General features: G+C 36.0%; 1 protein-coding gene across 1 annotated transcript in view; it reads left to right on the top strand.

The window, feature by feature from the left end:
* The first annotated feature begins 1,333 nt into the window (after nt 1–1,333).
* MINPP1 (multiple inositol-polyphosphate phosphatase 1) overlaps nt 1,334–18,688 on the top strand; it is a 28,678-nt gene continuing 11,323 nt past the window's right edge. The window contains exons 1-2 of the mRNA XM_057530597.1: nt 1,334–1,345; nt 1,499–1,632. Coding sequence (XP_057386580.1) covers nt 1,334–1,345; nt 1,499–1,632 — 146 coding nt within the window. The remainder of the gene's footprint in view (nt 1,346–1,498; nt 1,633–18,688) is intronic.

Below are 18,688 nucleotides of genomic sequence, written 5' to 3'. Positions count from 1 at the left end.
GAGAAGTATCTGTTCCAGGCCTCTCTCCTTGACTTACAGATAGCCATCTTCCTTCTATACATATCTGTGTACAATCCTTCCCCACCATCTTGCTCTTCTCCTACTACCAACAGCAGTTAGACAACATACACTGGGTTTTATACAAAAACCCAGTAGATAAAGAGCACTCTGGCCATGATAGGTTCAGAAATGGCATAATATTGCCCCACTAAACTACAACAATAATAGTTGGTGGGTCTGATCTATTGCAAGTAGCAGAGGCCAGCAAGTATTTATCATTCTTTACCTGCTCTTCTCATTTAGCAGTATGTTTTGGAGATCTTTCCGTGTCAGTTCATGTAGATCTACAAATAATCTCATAGTATTCCATAGTATGTGTATATCATAGTTTATTTAAGCCTCTACCTATTAATGAAATTTAGGTATTTCCAGGAAATTTTTTTGGGGGGGCTCCTTTAAGCAGTGCTACTTTAAGATATTCTTGTACATTGTCTCTTGTGTTCCTCTGTGAATATTATTTTATAAGAAACGGAATTAAACGGGGCTTAAAGGTGTGTGTTTTTGTGGATTTTGCCAGTCTGTCCTTTAGAACATCTGTATTAATGCACATTCCTTCTAGTACCAGTTTTCCATATCCTTGGTCTACTTTTTTTTTTTAAATTAATTAATTAATTAATTAATTTTTTTGTTTGGCTGTGTTGGGTCTTCGTTTCTGTGCGAGAGCTTTCTCTAGTTGCGGCAAGCGGGGGCCATTCTTCATTGCGGTGCGCGGGCCTTTCACCATCGCGGCCCCTCCCGCTGCGGGGCACAGGCTCCAGACGCGCAGGCTCAGCAATTGTGGCTCACGGGCCCAGTTGCTCCGCGGCATGTGGGATCTTCCCAGACCAGGGCTCGAACCCGTGTCCCCTGCATTGGCAGGCAGATTCTCAACCACTGCGCCACCAGGGAAGCCCCCTTGGTCTACTTTTATTACTATTTTTGACAAACTGATACATGAACCAAAGTAACTCATTTTCTATCTGGTTTCTACCTTCCTGAAATTCTTAAAAATTCCTGATTTCACTGATGGCACCTTCTGTGCTGTAATGAATATTCTTCTATGTACATTTTTTTCTTTTTTCTGTATATATCTTTGCTATCATCTTAAAATAATTTTAGAAGAAAGGGGAGGTGAGCACATGTCTTTAACCCACTATCCTGAACTGTCATGGATGCTGGATTACTGGTTGTGAGTACTACTAACTTGCTCTTGCATGTCAGTCTCTACATTCCCATTTGGGTTTGTGTCTCAGCATAAATCTCTGTGTCATGGACCTTTGGGTCCAACCCTTAAATGCTTGAAATGGTAAGTATAAACTCTGTAAATGCTAAGATTCTACTATACTTTGTGTAGAATGGTGATTAAACAATGTAACCTTTTCTGAAAAAATCATTATTAAATCAGAAAATCTGTTACGTTAATAAAAATAGTAATGCTTTTTGAAATTTATATTTTTAGGTTTTAGAATATTTAAATGATCTGAAACAATATTGGAAAAGAGGATATGGGTATACCATTAATAGTCAATCCAGCTGCACCCTGTTTCAGGATATCTTTCAGCACTTGGACAAAGCAGTTGAACAGAAACAAAGGTAAAAACTTAAAAAAAATTTTTTTTTTATGTATTGGCTCAGCCAAAAAGTTCGTTTGGGTTTTAGGATCTTACGGAGAAACCCAAATGAACTTTTTGGCCAACCCAGTATATTCTGAGTGCCCAGTTAAGCTTCTGGAAAATGTTTTATAATGGGTGATTTTTAAAAATAGATTTTGCTTATGTTTTTAAAAAATAATTATACTTACAAAAGAATTAGATGACATATGTAAGTTATAAAGCATATAAACATATAAACCCTCCATTCAACCCAGGAACTGGAACATTACTAATAATTTGCATGTATCTATTTATGTGTTCCTTAGTGACTCAATTTTCCTGCCCTCCCTTGCCCCATTTACTCCCTGTCCCCTTTAACTACTATTCTGCATTTGGTGCATATCATTCCTTTGCCTCTATATAAAAGCTTTATTATGAATGTATGTGTGCCCAAACAATATGTTTAGTTTTGCTTAGAGACATAAGCAAATGGGACTTGTTTTTTTTTCTCCCTCAACATTACATTTATAATATTTATCATGTTGTTGCATATACTGTAGTTCATTCATTTTTGCTATAGTACAATATTCGATAATGTTCAATATTCAGTAAATAAATACTACAATTTATATCATCTTCTCTTGTCAGTCGGCATTTGGGTAGTTTCTGTTTTTTGCTATTATAAATAGTGTAATTGTACATGGTTTCTGGTATGAATTTTTTTTTAAGTTTTTATTTTAAATGAGAGTTTCTCATCAAAAAGTCTCTGTTAACATTCATACTTCTCAAAGTTTTTAAAAAAACCTTTCCATAATTTGAACTTTTGGTAGAATATAAATCCCATTTTATTTGACAAATATGCTTCCATGAAAGCTTATACATTCACAATTGGAGATGAAAATCATGCTGTAAAGACTGAGACAGAAAGACTGAAGATGGTGTATATAATTGGGTTGGCAGTATGAAGTTTTATATACATACAGATACAAAGAGAAATTATGTGAGTTTGTGGATATGACTTTAGTTTGTGGAATTTTCTTGGGTTTGGGAATTAGGGACCATCTGTACTAGATCTGGTTTTCTTCCCTGACTTACAATGGTTCAACTTATGATTTTTTAACTTTGTGATGGTGCAGAAATGATACACATTCAGTGGAAACTGTACTTTGAATTTTGATCTTTTCTGGGGCTAGCCATATGCAGTATGATACTCTCTCATGATGCTGGGCATTGGCAGTGAGCCGCAGCTCCCAGTCAGCCATGCGATCACGAGTGAAACACTGCTAATATACTTATGACTCTTCTATATCTATACAGCCATTCTGGTCTTCACTTTCAGTACAGTGTTCAATAAATTATATGAGATATTCAACACTTTATTATAAAATAGGCTTTGTATTAGGTGATTTTGCCCAACTGTAGGCTAATGTAAGCTTTTTGAGCACATTTAAGGTAGGCTAGGTTAAGTTATGATGTTTGGTAGGTTTTTGACTTATTGATGTTTTCAGTTTAATGATGGGTTTACTGAGACATAACCCCATCATAAGCGTTATGATGGAGGAAGATCTGTACTTAGTTTCTGCAACCAAACACTTTTTTGGGGCAAAATAGTTAAGGCAAATTCCCTCTTTGAGATAGGCATTAATTTCTTTCCTACTTGGTTTTATGAATGTTTTAAAACCCTTAGACTTTATGAGATAACAGATCTTTACTGTTTGTTCATTGTTTATTTGTTTGTCCCATTGTTGAATGTGAGGTAATTAAATTGTGTCTGAAAGATTCTTAAATAACTTTTGCAAGGTTTGCTATTACAATTTGATACCAGATTCAAAGCTTAAGTAAGAATTTTATCATTGGTGTTTTAAAACTGAGTGAGTATTTTTGTACACTGGAAACTACAAAGCATTACAGAGAGAAATTAAAGGTAACCCAAATAAATGCAGAGAGATACTATCTTTATGGATTGGAAGACTCAGATTGATCATCTGTAGGCTGACTGCAATCCCTATCATAATTCCAGTAGGTCTCTTTGTAGAATTCGAGAAGCTTATTCTAAAATCTATACAGAAATGCAAAGCACCCAGAAGAGCTAAAACAATTTTGAAAAAGAACAAAAGGACTTAATAAATACCTGACTTCAAAACTTATAAAACTATAGCCGTAAACAAATGGATCAATAGACTAGAATAAAGTCAAGAAATAAATTCCGATATATATGGTCAGTTTTTGACAAAGATGCCATGGTAATGCATTGGAGAAAAGAATAGTCCTTTCAACAAATGGTACTGGAACAATTGGACATCCATATGTTAAAAAATGACAGACCCTTACTTCACACTCTACAGAAAAATGGACCATAGATTTAAGTATAAAATGTAGAATTAGAAGACTTCTAGAAGAAAATGTAGGATCAAGCAGCAAGGATATATTGTACAGTGTAGAGACATATAGCCATTATTTTATAATAACTTAAACAGTATAATCTATAAAAATATTGAATCATTGTGTGATATACCTGAAACTAGTATAATTGTAAATCAATGATACTTCAATTTTAAAAAATAAATAAAAAATATAGGATCAATGGCCTGGATATAAGAGCTAAAACAATGAAACTCTTAGAAGAAAACATAGTAGTAAATCTTCATTTACTACTCTGCCTATTTGGGATTAGGCAGAGATTTCTTAGATACAACACTAAAAGCACAATCCATTAAAAAATTGATGAAATGGACTCCATCAAAATTAAAAATCTTTGTGCTTCAAAAAGCACTATTTGGAAAATGAGAAGACAAGCAATAGACTTGGAGAAAATAGTTGCAAAACATATATATGATTAAGGATTTGAATCCAGAATATATAAAGAAGCTATATCTCACTAGTAAGGTGACACATAACCCAATTTTTAAAAGGGCAAAAGATTTGAACAGATACTTTACTAAAGAAGATATTTGGATGGCAAATAAGCACATGAAAATATACTAATAAACTACTGATTATATTATTAGATATTAAAACCATTGTGAAATACCAGTAATACCCCTGAACTGGCTGTAAAATAATAGGAAAAATATATATGTTGGTCTCTGCCCCAGGTTATTGACACAGGGCTCCTGAAACCATTGTCATTTCCTGGGTGATAGGAGTGTCTTTTGTTCTAATGAGGTGACTGGATAGGCTCGTGGATGGCTCCAGGATGACGACTGGTCACCAGAAAGACCAAGCCATGATTAGAAGCTTGGGATTTTCAGCCCCATCGCCACCCCCCCCCCGCCCCCACAATTCTCTTGAGAAGGGGAAAGGGCTGGAAGTGGAGTTAATGATCAATCTCGGCTACGAGGTTCAGGGAGCTTGTGGGTTGGTGAATGAGTAGAGGTGTGGCGAGAGTGGCATGCCTGGAGAGGACATGGAAGCTCTGTGCCCCTTCCCACATACCTTGCCCTGCACATCTTTTCCATCTGGATGTTAATCTGTATCCTATGTCATATCCTTTTTTAGTAAACTGGTAAATGTAAATAAGTATTTCCCTGAGTTCTTGAGCCACTCTAGCAAATTAAACCTGAGGAAGGGGTCATGAGAACCTTCTATCTGTAGCCATACTGGATAGAAGTTTTGGGTAACCTGGGTGACGACCTACTACTTACAATTGGCACCTGAAGTGGGGGCCAGTCTTGTGGGACTGAGCCCTTAGCCTGTGGGATCTGATGCTGTCTCTAGGTAGATAGTGTCAGAATCGAGTTAAATTGTAGAACAGCCATCTGGTGTCACAGAAAATTGCTTAATATGGGGGAAAAAACCCTACACATTTGGTAACCAGAAGCGTCAGAAGTATTGTGAATGTGGTAGTAGTGTGAGAGTAAAGGAGAAATAGAGGAGGAAAGGACTATGTATTTTTCTTATTCACTGGCTAAAATTAAAAAAAAAAAAAAGATTTTCCCAAGTGTTGGTGAGATGTGGAGGAACTGGAAACCTTACGCACTTTTGGTGGGAATGTAAAATTGTGTAGCCGCTTTGAAAAAGTTTGACAGGTTCTTAAAAAGAATCTTCTTAGGACTTCCCTGGTGGTGCAGTGGTTAAGAATCCGCCTGCCAGTGCAGGGGACATGGGTTCGAGCCCTGGTCAGGGAACATCCCACATGCCGTGGAGCAACTAAGCCCGTGCACCACAACTACTGAGCCTGCACTCTAGAGCCCGCGAGCCACAACTACTGAGCCCACGTGCTGCAACTACTGAAGCTCACACACCTAGAGCCCGTGCTCTGCAACAAGAGAAGCCACCGCAATGAGAAGCCTGTGCACTGCAACGAAGAGTAGTCCCCACTCGCTGCAACTAGAGAAAGCCTGCACGTAGCAATGAAGACCCAACACAGCCAAAAATAAATTAATTAACTTAAAATAAAAAGAATTTACTAATTCAGAAAAATGGCACCTTTCCTTAAAGTTTTTTCAAGATGACCCCAAAATGCTTATGACATGTAAGAATGAAATCAGACAGGTAAGAATGAAATCAGAACATTCTCTAACACTGTATACAAAAATAACTCAAAATGGATTAAAGACCTAAATGTAAGACCAGGTACTATAAAACTCCTAGAGGACAACATAGGCAGAACACTCTATGACATAAATTGTAGCAATAATTTTTTTTGATCCATCTCCTAAAACAAAGGAAATAAAAGCAGACAAACAAATGGAACCTAGTTAAACTTAAAAACTTTTGCACAGCAAAGGAAACCATCAACAAAACGAAAAGACAGTCTACTAAATGGGAGTAAATATTTGCAAATGATATGACTGACAAGGGGTTAATATCTAAAATATATAAACAGTTCATACAATCCAATATCAGAAAAACAGGCAAACAAATCAGAAAACAGGCAGAAGACCTGAATAGACATTTTTCCAAAGAAGACATACAGATGGCTAACAGGCATATGAAAAGATGCTCAACATCACTAATTATTAGAGAAATGCAAATCAAAACAACAATGGACATCACCTCACACTGGTCAGAATGGCTAACATCAAAAAGTCTGCAAATAACAAATGTTGGTGAGGATGTGGAGAAAAGGGAACTCTTGTGCACTGTTGGTGGGAGCGTAATTTGGTGCAACCACTATGGAAAACAGTATGGAGGTTCCTTAAAAAACTAAAAATAGAACTACCATATGACCCAGCAATTCCACTTCTGGGTATATATCTGGAAAAAGTGAAAACACTAATTCAAAAAGATACATGCCCCAAAATGATCATAGCAGCAGTATTTACAATAGCCAAGATATGGAAGCAACCCAAGTGTCCATCAACATACAAATGGATAAAGAAGATGCAGTGTATATGAGTAAATACAATGGAATATTACTCAGCCATAAAAAAGAACGAAAGTTTGCCATTTGCAACATGGATGGACCTGGAGGGTATTATGTTTAGTGAAATAAGTCAGACAGAGAAGGGCAAATACTGTATGATATCACTTATATTTAGTCTAAAAAATAAACAAATGTATATAGCAAAACAAAGTCTCACAGATACAGAAAACAAACTGGTTGTTACCAGTGAGGGGAGGGAAGGTAGGACAGGGCACAATAAGGGTATGGGCTTAAGACATATAAACTACTGGGCTTTTCTGGTGGCACAGTGGTTAAGAATCCTCCTGCCACTGCAGGGGACGTGGGTTCGATCCCTGGTCCGGGAAAATCCCACGTGCCGTGGAGCAACTAAGCCTGTGAGCCACAACTACGGAGCCTGCACTCTAGAGCCCACGAGCCATAACTACTGAGCCCGCATGCCACAACTACTGAAGCCCGCATGCCTAGAGCCCGTGCTCTGCAACAAGAGAAGCCACCGCAATGAGAAGCCTGCGCACCGCAACGAAGAGTAGCCCCCACTCACCGCAACTAGAGAAAGCCCACACACAGCAATGAAGACCCAAAGCAGCCCAAAACAAATAAATTAAAAGAAAAAAGACATATAAACTACTATATATAAAATAGATAAGCAAATAAGATATATATTGTACAGCACAGGGAATTATAGCCATTATTTTGTAATAACTTTTAATGGAGTATAATCTATGAAAATAATGAATCACTATGCTATACACCTGAAACTAACATAATATTGTAAATCAACTATACTTCAATTAATCAACATGGACAGATGAATGGATAAAGAAGATGTGGTATATATACACAATAGAATATTACTCAGCTATAAAAAAGAATGAAATAATGCCATTTGCAGCAACATGGATGGACCTAGAGATCATCATATTAAGTGAAGTAAGCCAGACAGAGAAAGACAAATGTGATATCGCTTATATGTGGAATCTTAAAAAAAAAATGATACAAATGAACTTACATACAAAACAGAAATAGACCCACAGACATAGAAATCGAACTGTGGTTACCAAAGGGGAAAGGAGTGGGGAATAAGGAGTCTGGGATTAACATATACACATTACTATACATAAAATAGATAACCTACTGTATAGCACAGGGAACTATACTCAGTATTTTGTAATAACCTGTAAGGGAAAAGAATCTGAAAAAGATTATGACTGAATCACTTTGCTGTATACCTGAAACTAACACAACATTGTAAATCAACTACACAGTGCTTCAGTTTCAAAAAATTTTTAAAAAAACCAACAAAACCCATGCCCATGAGCAGTCACTCCTCATTTACCCCAGCCCTCTCAGCACTAGGCAAGCACTAATCTACTTTCTGTCTCTGGATTTGCCTTTTCTGGACGTTTCATATAAATAGAATCGTATAATATGTGGCTCTTTGTAACTGGCTTCTTTGACTTAGCATAGTGTTTTCAAGGTTCATCCATGTTGTAGCATGTGTCAGTATTTCATTCTTTTTTTATGGCTGAATAATGTTTCATTGTATGAATATACCATATTTTGTTTATCTATTCATTAGTTGATGGACATTAGGGATATATTCACTTCTGGCTTGTTGTGAGTAATGCTGCTGTGAACATTTGTATTCATATTTTTGTGGGGACTTATTTTTATTTTGCTTGATATATACCTAGGAATGCAATTTCTAGGGGGTCAGCAATTTTGACTATCAGGGATTGCTAAAGAATATTAAAACTGTAGATGTGTATACAATCCCTGACATGCAGTGGTTCCTGGATGTGATCTGAAGATGAAGCATTCCAAGTTGAGGTTCGTCCATTTATAGTAATCTAGATTACCTGCTAGGAAGTTTTATTTGTTTTGTTTTTATCTTAACAGTTTTAGTTTATTTTCTTATAATTTGCTTATCTTACCCACAAGTGAGGTACAGAGGGAAAAAAATGCAACAAACTGAGTACTCCGTTATGTTAGGTAATAGCTGATTGTGTTTTTAAATACTTAGAAGCTAATGAGACTAATTTTCATGGGTGACTTGTTGAATGAGATGCAGTAATATAGAGGCAATGTGATGTAGTGGGCAGATGCTTGGATTTGGTTTGAGTCCTGGTTCTGCTTTATTGATGCTGCAGATTCCCCACTTCTGAAAAGGGGAATATCTCTCCTGACTCACAGGGTTGTTGTGATAATCAAATGAGGTAGTGTCTATTAAAGCACTTAGTATGATGCAGTATACAAAGATGGTATTATTATCATATACGAGAGTTCTCTGGTCAAAACATGTCCTTAATGTCTTTGTCGGACATTCACACACCTCCCCTCTCCCTGCTGCTGTGATTATTCAAATATTGGAAACATATTTTGTAGTACTTAGTCTTTTCAAATTTTCATGGTCTTGAGCTCATTTCTTAAACTAATTCCCTTTTCATCAGCAAGATGGAGAAAATTTTTACTCGTTTTGGAGGACTACTCCTAAATTTTTATTCCTTTTGGAGGGCTACTCCTTTATTTGTGAATTGAAAAGAAGATTCATTCAACAATATTTTAAACGTCTACTGTGATACGTGTCAGGCAGTGTCTTAGGAGCTGGATATAGTGATGAGTAAGACAAAGTCATTGCACTTGTGACTCTTACAATTGAGAGAAGATAGAAATGTATATAAAAGCCATGGGCCATGGTATAACTATTCATATAAGATTGTAAAACAGTATAAAAAGTTAAAGGAAGGAGAGTTTGACCTTGTAAGTCAGGAAATGATTTTGGCCTCTGCCTCCTTTTCTAACTGAGGAAGGAGAGTTAGCACTGATTGTGAAGAAACTGGCAGGTACTTTTCAGGGACTGGTTTTCTCTATACTAAAAGACTGATTAGGGTTTTTTAAAAAATATGCATTTAGTTGAATCAAGATGAAATCTTCTTAAATAAGTAGAGGGAAGAAAGTGAGTTTAGAGACTTCTGTCAGATTTCTTTCCAAAAAACAGAGTGACACTATCCAATTCTATGAGCAGTGCCAAAATTAAAGGTACTTCTCAAGAAAACCAGTATACGCTCAGCAAAGAGAGAATAATAGGTTACAAAAAACAAAAAGCTAATAGACTTATTTAGAGCAGTTTTAGGTTCACAACGAAAATGAGTAGCAATTAAAGAGTTCCCTCACACTACCCCCTCTCATACATACACAGCCTCCCCGCTGCTAATATCACACACCACTGTGGTATAATAATAACATAAATATAATAAATATTTTAACAGAATATTTTATCTTTGTATTTTTTATGATCTGTCATAACAATTTTATGATCTGTCATAACAATCTATCAAAACAATTAACCTTTTTTCTTCATGACTTTTAAAGTTCTTTTTTGTATTTGTATTGAGTTTATACCAAGTGTGTTTATATATGTATATGTATACATAGATACAAAAGCAATATCTTGTCAGTAATATTATCTGAGGAAATGTCTTTCACTTAATTCTAGAGTTCCCAGGCTACTTTTTGCTATTTCCATCCCTCCTCCACCCCACTTTGAGATGATACTGTGTACACAGGTTGTTCTCTTTTTTTTGTTATCTTTTTATATTAACATTAAATCAAAGATATTCTTCAATGTTTCTGAATATTTTCAACATAATTTTAATAGCTTGATTTTACTTCACAGAAAAATTGGAGATTGCAAATGATGTTAATTGACAAGTGTCAACATTTTAGTTAAATATAACCAGTCCTCCAAATCCATAGTCCTTGGCTCTTATTAGGATCTTGACTTTATTTTCCTTCTTAAACCATCACTACAGTGATGGGATTAAAGTTAAAACCAGTAATTTGACTATTTAAGCAAATTTAAACAGCTATTGCTGTTTAAGCAGCTGTGATGAGAAAAGCAGATTGAATTTACTGAAAAAATGAGATATATCTGGATTTTATTCTACTTTCCCATTCCCCATTATCTCTGTTAGTATATTTTTATTTTTATTTTTTAACTGGGGGGATTCAGTAAGTCACTTCCTTACTTTTTCAAAGTAAGGTTTATATTCTGGACTATGTATTAATTACCTCATGAGATCTTCCATTTTGTCAGGGATACTCTCAGATACCAGAAGTAATTGCTGTAAATATATGTTATGGTCATTAAATAACTCTCATTAGCCTTTTATCTACCTTTTCATTGACTCTCAAATCTTTGACGTTTTCGTATTTCACAGTTGAATAAGAGTAACTTTTTAAGGTTGTGTAGTTCCACATTTTAACATAAGATGGCAGCATTGAAATAAAAGTATAGTGGCACCAAGAGATTACTTAGCCCATTGTAACCAATGAGCTTTGTCTTTTAAAGTTCTTAGGAATGTATGCAGATTCTAAATTCTCAGAATATGTTCTTGCTTGTCTTTTTGCTAACTTTCCGAAGTCAGTGTTCCATGGAGTTTAACTAGGTACCAAGAAAGTGGTAGTTGTTGAAAGATACTGACTAAATATGGTAAAAGCCAGCATAGCCTGGCTATGCTTTGAATGCAGGTTCAAGTGTCCATTGGTCTTCTGGAAAGACATGTTTTGACTCTCAGTAGACTGTAGATCTGTGATGTCTAGAACTTTATTTCCCTGCTCTGTCCTCAGTGTCTAGAACAAGCCTGCCATGCAGTTGGTGCTTAGTATGTAACGAAGGAATATCCACAGTCCCTGTTTATCCTCCCAGGCATCCAAGCCACAAACCTATGCATCATTCTTGACTCTATCTCCCTCACCTTCTACATCTACTCACCATATTGTGGGGTTTGTGTTTTTTTTCTTCCAGTTTTATATAAAGTCCTTTGACTTTTCTTCATCCCCACTGCTACCATCTCAATTCAGGCTAATATCTTCTCTCTCTTAGATTTTAGCAACTGCCTCCTAAGTGAGTGCTTCCCTGATTTTAGTTTTACTTCTACTCCAATACAGCTTATTATGCAGGCAATAGAGGGTATATACGAAGTTGAATACATTTAAATTATTGTCTCAGGGAACTCATATCCTAGTTTGGAGGATATCTATATAACGACACTAAAACAGGTAAAAAGAAATGCTGAAGGAGAATTGATTTGAACTGTTGGGGTTTGGTAAAGGCTTTATAGGAGGAGGAGTTTTTGAGGTTGGTCATTGAAGATTTCTTTCACAGACCTCAGCATATCAACTCTTAATACTTGTTTTGATTTTTTAAAACTTTATTGAAGTATAACTGTTGTGAAATAAACAACACATATTTGAAGCATACAATTTGATGAGTTTTTACATATTTATACACCCATGAAACGATCACCATAATCAAGATAACGAACTATCCATCGCATACAAAAATTTCTTTGTGACTCTTTCTAATGTACTTCCCACCCCTCATTCCCAGGCAGACCACTGATCTGCTTTCTGTCACTATAGATTAACTTGTGTTTTCCAGAATTTTATATAATGGAACCATATAGTATGTATATGCACATTTTTTTTGGTTTGGCTTCTTTCCCTCAGCATAATGGTTATAAGATTTATGTTGTGGGTATCAGTCATTCATTCCTTTTTATTTAGCATTTTACTTAGTATTCCATTATATGGATACTACACAATTTGTTTATCCATTCTCTTTATGATGGACATTTGGGTGTTTACAGTTTGAGGCTATTACAGATAAAGCTGCTGTGAACATTTGTGGTCTTTGTATGAACATATGCTTTCATTTCTTTCGGGTAATTAATACCTAGAGATGGAATAGCTGAGTCATATTTAGGTGTATGTTTAACTTTTTGAGAAACAGCCAAACTCTCCCCTCCAGTGTGTGAGTTGCAGTTGTTCTACCTCCTGGCCAACACTTGTTATGGTAGGTATTTTTAATTTTAGCCGTTCTCATGGGTGTGTTGGAGCAGCTCATTGTGGTTTTAGTTTGCATTTCCCTAAAAACTAGTGTTGGAGGACAGAGGTAATGAAAAGTGCCCAACAAACTGATAAGGCATCTTGAAACCAAAACAAAAGGTGGGCAGCTCCATGTAATCAATGGATCAGTTTATTATAGGGTAACTTACGCACACAGTGGGGTCAGGATCAGGCGGACAGTGATCTGGAAGCATTCCCAAGTGTACTCTGCACCGCCGAGGGGGCATCGGGACCGTTTCATAGTTAACCTAGGGTATGGGGGCAGGAACTTGGAAATAGGACGTGCATTCCCAAGTCAGGATTCACGAATGGGTAACTAGTCTCCTGGGCACTGGGAATACGTCAGTAAAGGTTTTTATTGTTTGGGGACTAACAGAGCATTGAGGCCACCTGGTCCTGATGATTATTAAACAATATCTATTAACTACAAAGCCCTAGATGACAGAGTAGTGATTCACTGCTACACAGTACAGTCCTGGGCAGGGTCAGTGGAAGGAGAAACTCTAAGGGCTCAAGATGGTATCAGTTATGCTAACAGCCATACAACTAGTGATATTGAGCATCTTTTTGTGTGCTTATTTACCATCCATATGTTTACTGTGGTGAAGTGTCTGTTCACATCTTTTGCCATTTTTTAACTGTGTTGTTTATCATTTTTGCTGTTGTTGTAAGTGTTCTTTAAGTATATTCTAGACACAAATTCTTTCTCAGATTTATGCTTTACAAATATATTCTCCTAGTCTGTGGTTTACCTCTTTTGTGTTTATAATAATGTTTTTTATGGGCTAATTTTGCCCCACTATTGAGGCAATTCCTCCTGAGCATTTATTTGGTACCGTGTATATTTTGAGGTTTTCCTAGTCTGGTTTGTGTGAACACGAACTATTCCTGGCCTTGTGTTAGTTTTGGGGATTTTTTTCGCCTCCTTCTTTTTAACACTTTTTGTCTGGGTTTGGATAGTTTTCTCACAGACATGAGCTGATCAGTGCTAGCTGAAAACTTGAGGGGGGTCCCTATAGATCTCTCTTCTCTGGTACTCTAGCCTGTGAATTCTAGCCAGCCTGGCCTCCCTAATTTTCAATTCTATCTCATCTGCTCAGGAAGACTGCCGTGCTCTGTTTGGGTTCCCCTGCCCTGTGCTGCAGCCTGGAAACTCTAGGCAGTTAAGATGGGACAGCTGTTGGGATTCACCTCATTTGCCTTGCCTCGCTCTTATTCTCACTATTGTCGAACGTCTAAAAATTGCTGTTTCATATATTTTGTTTGGCTGTATAGTAGTTTAAGGCAGGAAGGTAAATCCAGTCCCTGTTACTCCATCTTGGCTGGAAGCAAAAGTTATTTCTATGTATTTTTGCTTGAGAAAAAAACTTTATGCTTGAGTCATTTCATTCTATATTTGTGTTAAACTGTCAAACCTGATGCTTCTCCATATGCCTCATTGGAGCTGATGCTTCAATCAGATGTAAAAAGACTTAAAAAAAATTTTTTTTTCCTCATAATTTTCTTCCCAAAGCATCTCATATCTCTGGCAGTTTATGTTGCTTATTTGTGCACTTACATAAGTATGGGAATTTTATGAGTTGTCTAAAGCTCTATTTGATATTCCTGGATCATGTTTAAAAATACACTTTGTGTAACATGAGTTGAGTGTGAAACATGAATTAAGAGCTTAGAAAAATCTAAGCTGAGTACATTTAGGGAAAAACATGCAATTATTAGTTGTTTTTCTAGTTGAGCTTTTTTGGGGGTGTTTACTTACTTTGAACACATGCATAGTCATCAAACCTCATTTAACAACATAATTTTAGACTTCAAATTAAATTTGCTTTTTAATGGAAGATTTGATAAAATCTCCTTACCAACTTATATAAGTAAAAAGAGGACTGTAATTTAGAGAACTGCATTCTTATCTTGCTAGATAACATTAGGTAATTCACTTGTCTTTTCCTTATTTCTAGAATGAGCAAATCTTGACCAGATCTCAACCCTAAAATATTAGAATTCCAACTGTGTATTTCTACATATACTTCATATAGATTATTTGTTTTCTTATATTTGTATTAGTAGTTTATATTTTCTAGGGTTTTTAAAATTTTTTAAAGCTAAAATGAACCTCTGTAAAAGTGGTTTTGTCACTTTTTGGAAAATGTGACATTTCAACTTTAGTGCATTTTTACCAGAGGGAGAGGGCAGAGTTAAAGGTTTATGCCATGGCTTTTTATTCCTTGTTTTTTGGGAGACTATTGTGCTACAAGTTCTAAAGAATATCATTACAAGTCGGGGATATAGTTAATATGAGAAGTGTGACTCATAGAAGTCTATGTTTGTTGAAGGATTAGAGTATGCAGCCAGAATATAGAGAACAGGAACAGCATGATTTAAGAAAAATAGGAATGTTCAAAGCAAATTATAGAATATCTGAATTTTTCTTAATGTGTTGTTAAGTGGTTAAAGGTAAAAACCTAGTTCTTTATGTCATGGCATCTTGAACCTCACAACTGTTTATTGAATGGCCATATGATACAAAGAAAGCTATTTACATGGGACCATAGGTAGAATGGAATGTAGCGGTCTTCGTGCGCTCAGCAATTTTCTAACAAAACTATGTGCAGTGGCCGTATATTAGGAACTGAGTAAACTGAGAAGTGATTTTTTGTTCACATTCTTTCCCTTTTTGTCCTCCCATACATTATGTTCTCTTGTTCTCTCTGGTCTTTCTAACCCCCCAGCCCCCAGGCAGACACACACACACACACACACACACACACACACACTTCTGTACTCCCTCATTCAGACATATGCACACACGCTCTTACCCATTGGCTGTTGCCAGTATTTTGGGCTTAATCATAAACCAACTTTGCTTTGAAGAAGCTTGGGAATAAAACCCAGAAAAATTCCCATGCCATCCTCGGAACTTGGGTATATTTAAGGAGAAGCTGGGGATTTGGTTCTTTCAAACAGCAGTTGTGCTTGTACTAAGTGAAGTAAATCAGTTCCTAGTAGATGACTTAGAACACTCCTAAGATGTACTCTCCATTATGAGACAAAGCAAAGAGTGTTGTATTCCTGAGATGGAACCCACTACCTTCACAAGAATTACTGATTTACTTTACAGAAACCTGGCACATACCTTTAATGGCTTCTGATGAAAGCTGGACCATAAATAAATACTTTTGTATATTTGTTTTGACATCTTTAGAGTTACAAAAACAACCCCAAATTTAAAAATCACTGCTATATGTGCACACACTGAAACTCCACAACTCTTTAGCCTCCACTAATTGAAGGTATCCAAGTCCCCATTTTTGGGTGTTTGGAAGTAATTTAAAATAGAAACACAGTATGTTTTTACATTTAACATGTGTGCTGCTTAACTTTGTCAAAGAAAATTGAAATGTAAGTCTTATTCATAACAGGGCAAACAGGTATAAGCATGAGCAGCTATTTAAGAGGGACTATATTAACTCTTTGGAAGGAAAAAGTGCTTTTTTGGTCACATATATTCCCATGTAGTAGTTTTTTTGTTGTTGCTTAATTAATAAACTTTATTTCCTAGAACAGTTTTAGGTTTACAGCAAAATTGAGCAGCAAGTACAGAGTTTTCTCATAAACTCCCTACCACGCGCCCCCCAACCTCCCTTACTATTGACATCTCACACCACAGTGGTACATTTGTTATAATTGATGACCCTACATTAACACATCATTATCACCAAAGTCCATAATTTCCATTAGGGTTCACGCTTGGTGTTGTACGTCATCTGAGTTTGGACAAATGTATAATGACATGTATCTGCCATTGTAGTATTGTACGGAATAGTTTCACTGCCCTAAAAATCTTCCATGCTTTGCCTGTTTATCCCTCCCTTCCCACCAACCCCTGGCAACCACTGATCTTTTTACTACCTTCATAGTTTTGCCTTTTCCAGAATGTCATATAGTTGGAATCATAAAATATGTAGCCTTTTCAGATTAGCTTCTTTTACTTAGTAATATGCATTTATGTTCCCTCCGTATCTTTTCATGCCCTGATAGTGCATTTCTTTTTAGTGCTGAATATTATTCCATTGACTGGATGTACCACAGTTAATTTACTCATTTACCTACTAAAGGACATCTTGGTTGCTTCCAAGTTTTGATAATTATGAATAAAGCTGCTGTAAAGATCCATGTTCAGGTTTTTGTGTGAACATACGTTTTTAACTCATTTGCATGAATACTAAGCATTGCAGTTGCTGGATCACATGATAAGAATATGTTTTTTTTTGTAAGAAACTTCCACAGTGGCTGTATCATTTTGCATTCCCACCAGGAATGAATGAGAGTTCCTGTTGCCAGCACTTGGTGTTGTCAGTGTTCTGGATTTGGGCCATTCCAATAGGTGTGTAGTGGTATCTCATTGTTTTAATTTTTAATTGCCTAATGACATAAGAGCACCTTTTCATATGCTTAGTTTGCACCTGTGTATCTTCTTTTGTGAGGTGTCTATTCAGATCTTTTGTCCATTTTTTAGTTGGATTGTTTTCTTATTGTTGAATCTTAAAGAGTTCTTTGTATATTTTAGATAACAGTCTTTTATCAGATGTGTCTTTTGTAAATATTTTCTCTCAGTCTGTGACTTGTCTTCTCATTCTCTTGACATTGACTTAAGTAGAGCATACATTTTTAATTTTAAGGAAGTCCAGTTTATCAATTATTTCTTTCATGGATTGTGCCTTTGGTGTTGTATCTGAAAAGTTATTGCCATCCCCAAGGTCATCTAGGTTTTCTCTGATGTTATATCGTCTACGAGTTTTACATTGAAGTCTCTGATCCTTTTTGAGTTAATTTTTGTGAAGGGTGTTAGGTCTGTGACTAGATTTTTTTTTTTTTTGCATGTGGATGTCTAGTGTTACAACACCATTTATTGAAATGACTGTCTTTGATCCACTGTATTGCCTTTGCTCCTTTGTCAAAGATCAGTTGACTGTATTTACAGGGGCCTATTTCTGGGCTCTCTCTTCTGTTCCATTGATTTGTCTATTCTTTCACTAATACCGCACTGTCTTCATAACTGTAGCTTTATAGTAAGTCATGAAGTCGAGTAGTATCAGTCCTCCAACTTTGTTCTTCTCCTTCAGTATTGAGTGTTGGCTATTCTGTGTCTTTTGCCTCTCCATATAAACTTTAGAATCAGTTTGTCGATATCCACAAAAATAACTTGCTGGGATTTTGATTGGAATTATGTTGAATCCATAGATCAAGTTAGGGAAAACTGACATTTTGACAATATCGAGCCTTCCTATCTGTGAGCATGGAATATCACTTCATTTATTTATTCTTTGATTTCATTCATAAAAGCTTTGTAGTTTTCCTCATGTAGATCTTGTACATATTTTGTTATTTTATACCTAAGTATTTCATTTTTAGGGTTGCTAGTGTAAATGGTAATGTGTTTTTAATTTCAAATGGAAATTTGATTATTGTTAGTATATAGAAGAGCAGTTGACTTTAGTATATTAACCTTGTATCTTGCAATCTTGGTATAATTGCTTATTGATTCCAGGAGGTTTTTTTGTTGATTCTTTGGATTTTCTAGATAGATGATCATGTCATTTGCAAACAAAGACAGTTTTATTTCTTTCTTCTCAATATGTATACCTTTTATTTTCTTTTCTTATGTCCTCTCATTAGCCAGGACTTAACAGTACAATGTTGAAAAACAGTGGTGAGAGGGAACGTTCTTGCCTGTACCTTATCTTAGCAGGAAAGCTCCGAGTTCCTCAACATTAATTCTAGGTTGGTGGGGTTTTTT

The sequence above is a fragment of the Balaenoptera acutorostrata genome, chromosome 16 (assembly GCF_949987535.1).
Source record: "Balaenoptera acutorostrata chromosome 16, mBalAcu1.1, whole genome shotgun sequence".
Classification (NCBI taxonomy): Eukaryota; Metazoa; Chordata; class Mammalia; order Artiodactyla; family Balaenopteridae; genus Balaenoptera; species Balaenoptera acutorostrata.
The sequence above is the reverse complement of the archived record's forward strand: the minus strand, read 5'-3'. Positions and strand labels throughout refer to the sequence as shown.